Source organism: Rhinatrema bivittatum, chromosome 8 (genome assembly GCF_901001135.1).
Source record: "Rhinatrema bivittatum chromosome 8, aRhiBiv1.1, whole genome shotgun sequence".
NCBI lineage: Eukaryota > Metazoa > Chordata > Amphibia > Gymnophiona > Rhinatrematidae > Rhinatrema > Rhinatrema bivittatum.
The window spans coordinates 193,122,551-193,137,657 of NC_042622.1; the positions used below are offsets into that span (position 1 = coordinate 193,122,551).

At 45.8% G+C, this 15,107-nt stretch overlaps 1 protein-coding gene across 6 annotated transcripts in view; it reads right to left on the reverse strand.

Annotated features, from left to right (window-relative positions):
* Positions 1-15,107, reverse strand: part of LOC115096941 (merlin-like) — a 57,301-nt gene that overhangs the window by 31,161 nt on the left and 11,033 nt on the right. For 3 of the 6 annotated variants that reach the window (XM_029612264.1, XM_029612263.1, XM_029612265.1), the window contains exons 3-5: positions 14,959-15,086; positions 11,311-11,436; positions 1,148-1,270 (exon numbers count right to left, since the gene is read on the reverse strand). In XM_029612264.1, coding sequence (XP_029468124.1) covers positions 1,148-1,270; positions 11,311-11,436; positions 14,959-15,086 — 377 coding nt within the window. Of the gene's footprint in view, positions 1-1,147; positions 1,271-11,310; positions 11,437-12,832; positions 12,974-14,958; positions 15,087-15,107 lie in introns of those variants that run through there. The other 3 variants (XM_029612267.1, XM_029612266.1, XM_029612268.1) reach the window with 3 other exon arrangements.

A 15,107-nucleotide genomic window follows, 5' to 3' on the forward strand; every position in this document is an offset into this window, starting at 1 on the left:
GCCTGGATTTACGCTCAGGCCTATTAGGGCAGCCAGTTTTAGGAGTGGGAAAGCTCCTGCCCTACAGGCCTCCAATCCCACCAGCCCTCTCCTGGACTTTCAATCGGTTCCTGCCCCAGCCCTGGCGCTGACCTGTGATCCTTTCCCGCAGACCTCAGGGCCCTGGCAGTGAGCGCAGGGACTGAGGGAGCCCACAGCCCAGGGCTCACAGACCTCATCCCCCTGCACAGAAACCAGAAGGGGTAGGGGATCTTCAGGCTCACTCAAGTCTCTGCAGCCGAGCCAGAGCCCCGGTGACTGTGATGGATGAGGAAGGATCACAGGTTCAAGCTGGGTGGGCAATGAGTCAGGAGTCTGGGTGAGGAGGAGGGGGTGCAGCCTGGCACCAACAGTGCCCAAGGGCAGCAAAAAAAAACAAACCCCAAAAAAAATGCGTCCCCAGTCACACCATGCGCAGAATCCAGTTAAGGATAACATACTTTATTACAAAAGGTAGAAGTCTGGTGCACCCCCGCACATGAAAAATTTGGGATGTGAACAGAAAACACTTCATCCCATCACCACCGCCAAGGATGAACAAAATCAATTGCTTGTTTACGAGGCTGCATTTGAAATAAAGCAAGATTCAGCATGAAACATCTATAGAATTCCTGTTAACAGAGAAAGGTTTATTTGTTTTTACAGGGTGCTTTCCAGTTACCAACTATAAATCCAGCCAGCAGTGCAAACAGAACAAAACCAGCGAGGAACGCAAGGACTGGTACACAGAAGGGGTTGGGAGATGGGAGGCCTCGGGCAAGGCTTCTTTTAACAAATAGGTTTCTAATCCGCACCTGGAAAAACACAGTACTGGCCCACTTTCCCGGACCTTAATGAGCTGTTTGCTCTACAGGTGAGGGGCGAGGAGGGGGGGGGGGGGGAATAAAAACCCAGGAAAACACGAAGCTGATCAGGGCAGCAGCCTCTGTGGGAATGCTGCCTGAGCACGTAAGGGGATGTCTAGTAGGTTTAATGGCCCTAGGGGAGAGCGCGGACGAGAAACAGGGGTTTTCTTGACTTCTCCTGCACTTCTGGCAACTAGCATTAAAGAGACAAGCAGGACATGGCAGACAGGGATCATGGTCATCCCCAGCAAGGCCTCACTGACCTGCAAGAAGAAGAGATGTTGGGTGATTTCCTGCACCAGCTCCTCTGCCACTTTTTCTGGGTAGAACTTGACCAGGAAACAAAGCCGGAGAGGCTCTTCCTTGGGGATGTCTTGATCCAATACCTTAAAAAAAAAAATCAAGATGTAAAATAAACGAATAGACAAATGGATCAGTCATGTATAATTGCAGATGTTTTGATCTAAGAATCAGTTTACTTTACGTATTTTGGTCATTGTCAAAAGCCGACCTGTTTGAAGCTTTCTAGGATTGCTGAAGCCTACTCCTGTTTTCTACTACAGAGGTGAATGGTTCTCAACCCGGATCCCAGGGAACTCGGTGAGATGGGTTTTCTAAAAGGTCAACCAACGAGCAAAAGGGAAAACCAGTTGCTAGTTTAGAACAATTGCTCAGTTTGTGTTTTTTTTGTGTTTTACAGTTTTTAGATTTTTAGATTTTTAACTATTTTTCATAATACATTTTTAAGGAGAAAGTGAACTGCATCAGCAAGCCAGTCAGCGCCTCTCCTTAAACCTGGAGAGCGCTCGGTCTTCTCAATCACTTGCAGTCACTTAGATATACAGTTATTGTTATCAACACTTCTGAGTAGTATAACTCAAAAAAAGTCCTTATTATTCGCCAAGTAAGGCAGTTAAATTGCCTCAATGTGAAAACTACAAATTTCATATAAATTGGACGGTATTGACAGCTTTATATTTCAAGCTCAACTATGGCCGACGTTTCGCTGACAGCAGCTTCATCAGGAGCCAGGATAGACAGTATTAACACGATGGAATTCGGTAGACAATTCCGTCTCTTATATGAAACAAAGTCTTACAGCCTGTTGACATTATCTTCTTTTTACAGTGTTCACATCATTCCTTTTGCTTTCTGTCACTTCTAAAAATGGCATAGAAACAGACACTAATATTAGAAACAGTATGATTTACTTATCTTATCCGAAGGAGCAGAATGTAGAATCCTTACTTGGGACCCGGAGGTCTCCTACTTGAATTCAAAATGGACAGAAACCACATAACGTACAACAAACATTGTTTAAATCAAGCAGACCTGATTCTTGCACAACCAATGAGAAACGAATGACATCATCACGTACTGATTTTGGAATCAGTCACAGAAACACCTGTAGATCCAAACTTGCGTTCAGCCCCTTAGGTTGCACTGTGTCAAGCCGGTGTATCCAATGCTGTTCAGATTGGAGGAGGAGGCGATTATAATCACCCCCCCCCCCCCCCCCCGCCATGATGGGCGAATCAATTCAAGAACACACACTCGAAGTTCATCAAAGGTGTGCGTAAAGTCTTGACAGTGACTAACCAGTGGTGCATTAACCTGTTCGTGGGCAAGACAGGAGCAGTGTTCAAATAAATGGGTTTTTAAAGACTGCTTCGTTTTGCCCACGACTTTTTCACAGGGGCATTGGATCATATAAATGACACCCGATGAGAGACAAGATGTGGCAGATCGTAAAAAATTGTAGAACCAATGGATGTAAAATATAATGACGACACATTCATCATGACGTGGCAAACTGAGCAATGGCCACATGCTTGGTGAAAACCCTGTCCATTATTCATCATACGTGGGGTGGAATCTGTAAAAACAAGTTGATCCTTCAAATTAGCACCACGAGTGCATGTGCATAAGGACAACTGAGCAAACTCCTCATGACTTTGCAAAATGTGCCAATTATCCAAAATTATGGCTCTAACTTTGGAAGCCATTGAGGAAAATGGTATCACACAAGTTATTATGTCTTGATTTTCTTCAGTATTCAATCGAGGTAGGAAGAGCCAGTTGCGATGAGTGTACCTAGCACGGGTAAAAGCTCTTTTCACACATCAGGCAGGGTAACCGCGACTGAGAAATCGCTCTGATAAAATTCTAGAGTGGTGTTTGAAGTCTTCCATAGTCGTGCACAATCTCCGGATTCTAAAAAATTGGCTGGTTGGCAAGTTTTCTTTGAGATGTCTAGTGTTACAGCTATGGCTGCTGTGCAACCGCCTCACCACCAGGGGTCCTTCTAGAGCTGGCTCTCCTGATGGGCCCAGTCCATCTCCCTTGTTCACTCTATGTTCTGGACTTCCCTTTATATCCCTGCCTGGCAGTTCCCTCAGTGCTTCGGCATCGAGCTCACCTGGGCTCCCTGCTCGCGGCGTGTGGTCTTTGGACCCTGCTTTGCTTTGCGCTGTGTGTGGCCTTCGGGCCTTCTACCCCGCTTTGCCTTGCCTTGCGCTGTGTGTGGCCTTCGGGCCTTCTACCCCGCTTTGCCTTGCGCTGTGTGTGGCCTTCGGGCCTTCTACCCTGCTTTGCCTTGCCTTGCTGTGTGTGTGGCCTTCGGGCCTTCTGCCCTGCTGTATGTGTGCGGCGTTCGGGTCCTTTGCCCTGCTGTGAGTGTGTAGCCTTCGGGCCCTCTGCCCTGCCGTGTGTGTGTGGCCTTCGGGCCCTCTGCTCTGCCATGTGAGTGAGGCCTTCGGGCCCTTTGCTCTGCCGTGTGAGTGAGGCCTTCGGGTCCGCTGTCCTATTATGTGCGTGTGTGGCCTTCGGGCCCTCTTCCCTGCCGTGTGTGTGTGGCCTTCGGGCTCTCTGCCTTACTACTAGGTACCTTGACCCAGCCTGGACTCTGACACTGTTGCCTGCCGCCTGCCCTGACCCAGCCTGGACTCTGACACTGTTGCCTGCCGTCTGCCCTGACCCAGCCTGGAATTTGACGCTGCTTCCAGCCTTACTCTGCTCCACTGTCACCATCATCAGAGACTTTCCAGCCATCCCTATCTCTCTCTACCTGGAGTCACTCCAGAAGGTGGTGTTCACAACACCAGAACACAGCCCAAGCATAACATCTAGGGTGAGCGCTGGTAAAATGTAACAAGGTGTTGCTGCTTACAGATTTCCTATGTAAAGCTGTAGTGAAGCCATTGGTTTCTTTTGTTACAAGAATGTCTAAAAAAATAATCTGATTTTCTTGAAAATTAGCTGTAAATTTTAAATGACTATTCAATGAATTGAGCCAATCAAAAAAAGCATCGAAGTCAATTTTTGTTCCTTGAAATAAAATAAATATATCATATATGTATCGATGCCAAGATCTGATGTATAATGAAAAAGGATTAATACTGTCGATCCAGGTCTTCTCGAAATGGCCCATATATAAATTAGCTAGATCAGGTGCCATGGTTGCCCCCATGGCAGTGCCCTTTACTTGTTGAAAAAATTGTTTTTCAAATGCAAAATAGTTTTTTTTGTAATGCCATCTTTAATAAGGAATGCAGAAAATCAGAAGGTATCCGATGCGGACGAGGGCGTAGCTCAAAATATTCAAAAGAGATGTCAATTGCTTCATCCTGGGGTATACAGGTATAAAGGGACTCTACGTCCAAAGTTACTAACGAAATTCCTTCAGTGTCACATTGAATATTCTCAAGTAACGTGATCATTTGTTGGGAATCCCTAACATAAGAGGGTAATTGAGGCACAAAGGGAGCTAGAAAAAAATCAACGAATTGGGAGAGTGGCTCCAAAGCTGAATCTCTACCCGACACAATGGGCCTACCCGGCGGATTAACCCCATTTTTGTGAATTTTGGGTAGAGTATAAAAAAGGGGGACTTTAGGGTGTTGTCGCATCAAAAAAAGCCGCTTCCTTATGAGTCAAAAAACCGGCCTGAGTGCCACTAGTCTCAATTTGTTCCAAATTAGCAGAAGTAGGATCTTGTGTCAGAGGGTAATAAAAACGAGAGTCCTGTAACTGACGTTCAATTTCATTGACATATTGAGAGTGATCCATGGCGACAATTTTCCCGCCCTTATCAGTGGGTTTTATTATCGGGTCTTGGTTGTCACGTAATTCCTAGATAGCTCTGAATTCATCTTTAGTCAAGTTTGAAAAATTGTGATGGGTTGTAAAAGTATTCCGAAGTTGGCGAAGTGCTACCTGATGGAAAGTGCTAATAATGGGGTCCGGAACACCAGGGGGGAGCCAAGTGGATTTATTCTTAAGAAGAGAGATATCTGTAGTAATGGAATCCTTAAAAAATTGTTTAAGTTGTAATTTCCGGGTGAATTTGTACACAGCGACTTCTAGATCAAACAGGTTGGCTTTCAGAGTGGGGATAAAGAAAGACCTTTTTCAAGGACTTGCAGGTGAATACGGGTTAACATGAAATATGATAGATTCAAAATTAGAGATCCCTGTTGTTCTGCGAGCGGGTTTGTCGCGTGTTGTATGGGCGGTCGGACCATGATATGTTGCTCGCTCTGGTCCGGTACTGACGCCGACCGCCCTGACCTCGGGAGTCTAAAAAACGATTCTCTCCCATGGGGGCTTGTGCAGATGAAGAGGCTCCAGATTTAATTAATTCATCACCTGAAGAGTCATCGCTATTCATGTCAAAAGTGACTTTGCGATTGTATATTTTTACTTTATCCTCACACATCCACGGATATACAAAACCTGTTGTATAATCCCTTTCGTCTCGGTTGAATTTGTCCAACTTCATCTGTTTTAGGTCTGTGCGGAACTTCTCTATGGATTCCTTGAGCTTTTCCATCTGATCTTGAAATGCATTATTATCAATCTCACTAGAGGAAATCTCAGTTTTTTTGGCAGTAATCTCTTCTTGTAGCAATGTATCTTTTTTCTGTGCTGTTTTTATAATTAAAATCATAAGATCTAAACTACATTTCTAAAAGGTCACCACAAATATGCATGAGCTGGAGAGGTGCATGTAAAAATATTTTATCCACATTCATGGTGGATACCCCAATGATCACTATATGAGAGACCACTCAGAACACCCATTAACTAATTATAGCAAGCACCTATCTTAGCTGATCCTTGTAATTTAAAATAAACTATGAAAAAGCTTTTCTAACTTGTAATGGGAGAATCCTTTGCTTTTCCTTTGTCCAAGATCACAAATGTACATGCTACAAGAAAGCAGGGAGTGCTGGCACGTTTAGTAACCTGATCAACGGACCACTCAGGGATATTAACGTGATTTTTTTTTTTTATCTAGAAGTAAACCAATAAAGAATTCTAATCTAATTGGGCCTCCAGCTCAGTCAGAGCCAGGGCTGGGATCCTGGTGCCATGAGCCTTCATTCACAACTATTTGGGTATTTTTACTCTATTTGCATCCCCGATCCCAATCTAATTGTTGCGCCTGTCAGTTGCAGACGGCTGCGACCTCTCATGCTCACCTCTTTTTTCCCTGCACCGTCAATCATTGGGAGAATGGCAGCCTCCGACAACCAATGCCGACTTCCCTGGGACAGCGTGGGCACTGCCGACCGCCATCTTACTTCCAGCATCACCTAGGTATGCGCGCAGGGCCTCCTTATGAATACGTCATGGTGAGAACCTCAGGGGCGTCCCCTCCCGATGATGTCAACAACACTAGTGTACTTATACTGACTGGCCCATTGCTAAGATGAGTTAGTAAGGAGTTCTCTCGCTTGTTAAATCTGTTCTAACTTGGGTCTTCTGTTCCAGACTGTCCTCCTGGCATTTGGACGTTCTGAGTACCCACTCCTCGGAGGCTCTTCCACATCTTGGCTATCCGCTCCTTGGAGGGCCCTCCTGCCTGGGACTTCCTGACCTGCTCCTCGGGTATCTCTGCTGGGACTTTCTTGTGTGAGTACATTCTCCAACTTCTATCAACTTTACTGAAGATTCCACGCGTACCCCGTTCCTCGGGCCACTATCGTTCTTCAGTCTATCTACGCTACTCTATCGGTGCCTCAGGATATTACACCATCTATAGAAGGTCTACTGCCTGGTTCCTATATCACCGACCTCTGCCTCCTTGGCATCTATAGTACAGCTTCCTCGGCATACCCCGTGCTGAGGGCCACTACCGGACCTTCATATCTACATCATCATCCTGACTACTGTATTTGCTCAAAGACTGTTTATTATATTTCCCGCTCCTCGGGTTATGTACTATCTTTTCTCCTTAATAAAGTCTCTCTCACAGCTGTGTCCTACGTTGCTGAGACTACGCCAACTGACGGTGAGGCCCACGGGGCTCCTCCCTGTGGGCGGAGACACCTTTCACCTCGGCCCGGGGTTCACCAATTCATCAAAACCATAACACTAATTTGCCTAATCATTGCAACAACCAATCTAGGCCTGGGGCTCCTTCCAGAACCCTGCAATCATGAGTGCTAAATCTGGCCACTAGGAGTCACCATTACTCAATGACTATAACTCCCTTCCCCTTTGCCCACCCACCTGAGGGGCTGCAAAAGCTGCCTCCACAGCCTCCCTAGTCCTGGCCAACCCAAGAAGCTGAAGACCCGATCTGGGGATTGAACTAAGGACCTTCTGCATGGCTAGCCCTATTAGCATTATTTTTTCCTAAAGCAAAAAGCCAAGAATCTAGAATTCTGATCTAGAATTATCATTTCGCTTATGTAAATAAACAAACGCTAATCTTGCTCACTAGTCATCATGAGGTTCGGCCCCCTGCCTCCCTCCCATATTCCTTTGTATATAGTAATTTATTGTATATAGTAATTATCTTCGTTCTCCTCCTCTTTTTTTCCTCCTCCCAGTTAAGGCAACCTTGTTATAATGTAACTTTTATGTTCCTTCAAATTGTCACTTGTTGAATGGTTGGTTATAGTTCTGCTTAGTTCGATGTAAACCGAGTTGATTTGATCTGTATCAAGAAAGTCGGTATATAAAAGCCTTAAATAAATAAATAAATAAGAAGGAACAGAACCCCTGAGACTAATAATGCCATTTAAATCCATAGATGGGGCTAGAACTAACAAACAAGGTCTTTTTTTTTTTTTGTTAACAAAGCTGTGTGTGTACACATCCTGGTCACAGAATCAGCATTCAATACCATGGGATTTATCCTTTCCCAGGACAGACTTAAGATTTCAGTGCCCACAGGCGGGAGCAGAGAGCACTGGGGAGAACAGGAGCAGTGCCATGGTCCTAAAGGAAATAGGAACAAGCTTCTTTGGTCCAGATATTTGGCACCTTTAAAATATGGCAGCTTAGGGGGTCCAGGCTTGCTCCCTAAGCTCACTGGCACACAAAATCCGGGACTGGCATGTGAAAACAATTTGTCAGTGATCACATCACCTCGGTTTGCCCTCATTGGCAGTGCAATGTCAAGATAAAATTTCTTTAAGTCTTTTCAGTTATGACAGAAGTTCAATCACCTTCGCCAACTAAAGCCACCAGTTGGGCTCAGCTGCTCACCTGTAGATGCACCAGGTATTGTTATTTGATACTGCATGTATTGGAAACAGTCTGGGGCATTCTGTATGGTAAAACGGCTAATTAGTCAAAACAATTACATTTAAAAAAACAAAGACAACTCCTCTCGATTTCCTCTGGTAATCCAGACCTGTTTTCCTTTCTTTAAAGGGTTATCTAAGGCCCAGCAGAGCTCTATCAGTGCATTAGCTAGGGCCCAGCAGAGAGCGTAGAATTGCAAATATAATATTGTTTCTATCCATGCAGAAGATACCGAGTGCCCCATATGACAATAATACCCAGCGGCTGTTCAGTATTGGCTACCTTGCTTTGGCAAAAGGACACTGAAAAAAGGCCAGAAGATAAGAGGGAACCAGCAGAACTCTGGCACTACAGTTTTTCACCTAATCAGGCGGATTCTCTGGAATCTTCCAACTCTGGACTTAATCCACGTAGTCAAGCCAGCCAGAACTGCATTTAAAACAGCATCAGCTAAGTATGTGCCACACAAAGAAATAAATGGATACAGTGCTGTTCATTACTAGTGTATGGAATCTGCCAAGAATACCTACACTGCAGAGATTCTCAGCTAACCAGCTGGAGCTTCTGGATAGCTCCAGTGAATATGCATGCGATAGATTTGCAAGACTGGAGATCCAGTGTAGACAAATGTATCTCATTCAAATCCATTGTGGCGATCCTGAAAATCCCGTTATTTAGGTGTGCTTGCGGGCCTGGATTCAGAACCACCAACGTACAGGTTTTAAGGCTGCCAAGTGACGCAGGTCAAGGAGAGAGGTTTTAGACCACTTCTGGATTTCTAACAACCCCCCATCCTGATGCACCGTGGTACCTGCAGTGCTGATTTCAAATGGAAGCAGCAGGGACTACAGCTACCATACTGCACTGTGATATAAATTAACTCCAAACACTAGCGGGCCAATGCAATATCGGCTCATGCAGAACGGGCGCTCAATCATGAGCGCCCGCTCTCCTAATGCGGGCCCATCCACCTCTCCTGGGTGCGCGATGCATTATTTAAATGAGGGGTCGCACTAAAAAGAACACGCTAGGGATAAATTGTGCGTCCCTAGCACATCCATGGCATTGGGCGCCCAGGAGAACTGGCTCTGCACAGGTTAGGAAAACAGACGTTCAATTAATTGGGCATCCGTTTCCCTAACCTGACCGCCAACAATGCTGCTTCCTGTGGTTCTTCCTACTTACTTACTTATGGTTCCTCCCACTTACTATCGGGACGAAAACGCACGTCCAAGAGTTCGTTAGCCTGTGCGCTAGGCTCGGCGCTCGATATAGCACTGGCCTGTAGGACTTAGAGGCTCTGGGATGTCTTTCTTAAAGCATTCCTTACAAATGAAATAATCTGCTTCTCAATATTCACACGAAGGAGTTAACTCATAACCATGGACTCTGCCTGCATGCCTGCATAATAACAACTTTGAGAAATGGGTTACAGAGACTTTCCATCTTTGTTTTCTATCTTCCAGCTCCAGTTTTAAAAGGACACTACTAATGCTGGAAAAAAACGGGAAATTCAAGAAATCGTAAGTCTTGACATGCAGAATGAGGTATTAGTAGCCCCAATGTTTTAATTTGCATATCTTGGCTGAGGCACCATGGCTGTACATGAAGTTGGCTGTTCCCTTCCCTTTTAATTAAAATGATTTCTAAAAGAAACCAGTCAAAACACAAAAGAGAAGTATAGGTCACTGCTTAATATAGCACTGTAAGGAGTAACAAGATGGAGATTTTCAGAATCCCATTTTACCAATGGTGTCTGTGTCCCTTTAAGACAAGATGGGGTACAGAATTTCTCTCATTTTCTGCCCTGGAAGGGTGGGGGAGAAGGGAAATGCTTTTTAGAAATCTAAGCCAGCGTCTTTCAGATACTTAAGGATCCATTCAGCTAGAAAATGTGATAAAAATTGATCTTACATCATGGCAAATACCAAATATTCCCATTGAATAAAACTGTCCCTCCCCTGGGGAAGGTCCACCTTACAGCAGTCAAGCTAAACCAATTATCCTGGGCACTTCCTCTGACTCATTCAGACCCAGGTTTAGATGACTGGCTGCTTGCTGGTCTGTGATGCTTTAATAGCAAATGATAATTCTTATAAAAAAGAAAAAAAGAATCCACGCTTAGTATAATAATTCCTAATTTTACTTTGTTGGCTCGCCCCAATACCATATATTAAAAAGTTAAAATTCATGAATAGATAGATGTAGCCTTTTCTTTTGACCTGGCAATTTCCTTTTGCCACTTTGGACTTCCAGCTCAATCAAAACCAGGACTGGTATTCAACAGCATGAGCCTTCAATCACAGCTACCTGCAGATTTTTCCCCTGTTATATAACCCCCAAGGCCCTCCCCACATTGTACCTAGTTTGGTCATTGCACTGATGGGCCTTGGCCAGGGACCATGCACCAAGGCTCCTTCTGGAACCCTGCAATCGTGGTGCCTCCATCTGGCCTCTAGGAGACCACCTTGAGTGATGACCATGACTTCCTCATCCCAGAGGCTGTGAACATTTGTATTAGATCTGAAGTCATTTATATGCTTTTTGGTAAGTGAGGACAAAAGTCCTCACCATCACCAGCCCCCACCAACCCCCAAAATAAACTTGCTCGCTATTGGCATAACAGGGAACAAAAGTTCCAAATTTGCCTACCAAAAATCTGGTAACCTTACTCTAACTCCACCATACCAGCCCCCTGTGAACGGTATCCAGACACTCAAAGGTATTGTTGGGAAATAAGAGAAGCCTGTAAAGGACTCCACTAGAATCCAGGGGCAGCAGAGTAATCATTTGCATTAGGATGCAAAAGAGGTAACACTGTGGCCTCAGCTACAGAACCAACCCACCGTATCCTTAGAGAGAGAGAGAAAGAGTTTCCATACCTTACCTTTTTCTCCATCTTTAGCCAGGCGGATGTCTCCTTCATTGCAAACTGCAAGCCAAAGAACCAAGTCTCTCTTAACCCCAATGTTCTGCATACCAGGTCAAATAAGTCTTTCCCCTTCCAGTTCATCTAAAGTCAAGAAAAGCCAACACAGCTCTCAGCATAAAGGTGCCGGGATGTAATAGAAACCCCCTGACAGGCTCGGGTTCTCAGCCTTCCACTATCACAAGCTTTCCATGCTGTCTGTTAATAAAAGGTCATTTTAACAGGCTCCTTGCGTGCCAAAATGTTTCACAGCAAAAGCAAAAAATGGTGTTTGCACCTAGATCCCATTATTCACAAAATGAACATTTTACAAATCTGTGCATCCATGGACACCTCTTTCTAAGGACCCTGCTGCTTTTGCCTGGTCCTGGCACGACTTTGTCAATGATTCAGTTTTAGTTCTACCAGATTCTTATACTTTCCATAGTATGCACAGAAAAACAAGGTGAAAAGTAGCAGCTTTCTGAAAGTGCTCGCAAAAGGAACCGTCAGGATTCAATGGGACAGAACCAGGGCAGGCTCAGGCTGTGGAGCCCATTTGTGACCTCCTGCTGGTCCCACCTCATCCCTCTGGCAGCAATGAAAAGAAAGCTCAGCGCGCCCCGCCTTGTTATTAGCCTACTTTCCAAAGGCTGACGAAATCACTGCTTGGTTTTGGTTACTGTACCCCGCTTTGATTCCAAGAGAAAAGCGGGATATTAATGGGACAAATTAGGAACCCACGTTAATCACAATCACATTACTAGGACTACTTCTGCTTGATTAAAAAAATAGTGACAAACCAGTGGGATCCCATTAAAAAAAAATAATTCCAAGGATTTTCCAGTTTGCAAATTTTCAGTGGCTCCCAGGTATCAAGCAGACCCACCCCCCACACACACACACACACAAAAGCCAGGTTGTAGCAGGAAACAAGTGGCTTGGTGGCTCATTCCTGGGTGAGCAGGGCCTAGGGATGTGGAAGGGCATTAGTCGACCTGCAACAGCGACACCTGGTGGCCAGATCCGGGGCTCATGACTGTAGGGTTCCAGAAGGGGCCCTGGTGCATGGCCCCTGCCCAGGAGTAACGCTGCAATAGGAGGAGATTTGAAATCGTAGAGGGAGAATATCTGGGTAGATGCAAATTAAGGCTCATGGTACCAGATCCCATCCCTGAAGCAGCTGGAAGCCCAGGTCCAAAGAGAATAAAACCCAACAAGAACAAACCCAGGACTGAATGTGTCCCTATTTTTAAAAAGGGCAAGATGCAAAGGGAAATTGCTTCCGTGCATTAAAAAAAAAAAAAAAAAAGACATTAAACAAAGTATTTAAGCTCCTATTTCTTCAAGGAATTTTCTCCTTTCTGTCTCTAGAAAAAAGAAAAAGCCTTTAGAAAAATTCAGACCCTTAGCTGCTCTGTCAGAAAATTAACTCATTGCATTATTTCCTTACAAACTAAAACAACTCCTCTAAACTGTTAATTGATAAACAGCTTCTCACAAATGATTGCTGAGAGCAGCAGAACAAGCAAACAGGTGGCCGATAAAACAAACTCATTCAAATTCCCCCTTTTTCATTCTGATTTCTGGTTACTTTGTGGAGTGCTAATGGTCTTAGAGTGTCTCTTGCATTTCCAACCCTGCTGACAAGAGCCCCAGGCACAGGGTATGTTAAAGCTCCATGACAAAGGGCACAAGGCTGAGTCCATCTTGGATTTGCCCCAGTGCATGCAGGGAGATGTAGTTCTGAGGAAAATTAGGATTACAATGCCCTACATGCACCCTGCGGGATGCAGGGTCGCATCAGTTGATGTTTATTGTCTTGTGGGGGGGGCGGCCAATGTGCCTTCCTCCCCAATTTGTTTGTTTGTTCTGGGTTGAAATAAAACAATGCCCTACATGCACCCTGCGGGATGCAGGGTCGCATCAGTTGATGTTTATTGTTTTGTGGGAGGGGCGGCCAATGTGCCTTCCTCCCCGATTTGTTTGTTCTGGGTTGAAATAGGACAATGCCCTACATGCGCGTATTCGGGGATCAGGAGGAGGATGCGCATTCTGCGAGGAGGAGGACACATCCTCCGATGTCCTAGATAACACCCTTCCTCGCAGACCTGACAGCCCTCCTCCTGAAATTCTGGGTACATTTTAGCCCACACCTGTTTATATTTGGCCGCACTGCTGCAAAGAGCCCCAAGCTGAAGGCGAGGGACTGCCTTGTCAATTTCCCTATCGCTACCGCAAAGTATGTTATGCATAAAACCAGGATTGCGGCAGCGGAAGGCGGTACCCCGGGGGATTGTGGGCCCCAGTTTCGCGGCACTGTGCGGTCCAGGCTTATAGCGAAGTTCGATCACGCTGTAGCAGAGGACAGGATTGAAGAGTTTGTCTGGAAGTGGGCGATCGATGACGGACTGTGCACGGTAACCCCTGACCTTCAGCCTTCCCTGGTACTCCATCTATAGGCCATTTAGGGGTTTTCTTTTTGGGCAGTGGCGCATGCCCTCCTTCGGGAGCGCGTGTACGGGAAGTGTGAGGCGCTCCCGCCCTTATAGTAGTCACGAGCCTTGGGGTCCCATGTGGGCAGCTGGGAGCAACCCCACAGCCCCCCCTGCCTGGGTTACGGCAGCCATCCCCCTCCTCCCGGGCCTTAAAGTCGGCCGCTCCCTCTTGCAAGTAATCCCAGGAGTGTGACACCTAAGCAGAGATCACTTCCTTGCCCCTTCCCACGCCTCATGCTCTGGGCTCGTGAGCCACAGCAACCTTCGACGGCTTGTCATAGTGACACCTGTGACTTTGTTTTCAGTCATTTTTTGCGCTCCTGCGGGATGCAGGGGACGCACTGGTTGTTTCTTTTGTTTCTGTCGGGAAGAGGCTATCAGCTTCCTTCCCGAAACTAGTTTTTGTAATGGGCTGAAATAAGACAATGCCCCACATGCAACCAGGTAAACGTAGGACTGGACCAGTCTGTCCCCCTTGATATGGGCAGGGAGGAGGGGGCGAGGGGGGGGTCATCTTATTCATACAGGCATCACTCTGACACATGGAAAGTGAGCCTACAGTATGAAGGGTTGAAGAGTAGACTTAGAACTGTTTATAAAGAAGCATGGCGACCATAAAATGTGCACACCTTTTGCTTAAAAAAAAAAAAAAAGTAAAACTATAAGCAATAAAATATATTAGGGCAAACAAGCTTTAGGAGACAGGCATAAAGAGGAAGGGACAGAGCCAGGGACGGTGCAAGAATATCTGGCATCAAAGGTGAACCTTCGGTCTTGCACTATCCCCCCGCCGCAATTTACCTTTTGACAGCAGCTCCAGCACAGCGCTCCCTCCTACCAATGGCAGTGGCTCTAGAACAGCGCTCCCTCCTACCAATGGCAGTGGTTCCAGCACAGCACTCCCTCCTACCAATGGCAGTGGCTCTAGAACAGCGCTCCCTTTGTTGGCGGTATTGGCTCTGGCACAGTACCCCTTTAGGCCTCTTGCTGACAGGATTTTGCCACCCCCCCCAAAAATGTTGGCACTCTAGGTGACTGCCTAGTTTGCCTGACAGAAACACCGGCGCTGGAAAGAGCCCAGAAAGAGGCCAGCAGGATCGAAGGGCCATGGCTGCTTTATATTACTCACCTCGCAGCTGAATTCCATTTCTTCAATCATTGTAGTAACTCTGACCTTAAATGTCCTTGGGTGCTTCTTCTTCAGTCCTCTAAGAGACTTCTTGTAATAAACTGTCTTTTTTTCCACCAGAGCCTCATCTAAAATTGAAGAAGAGGGAG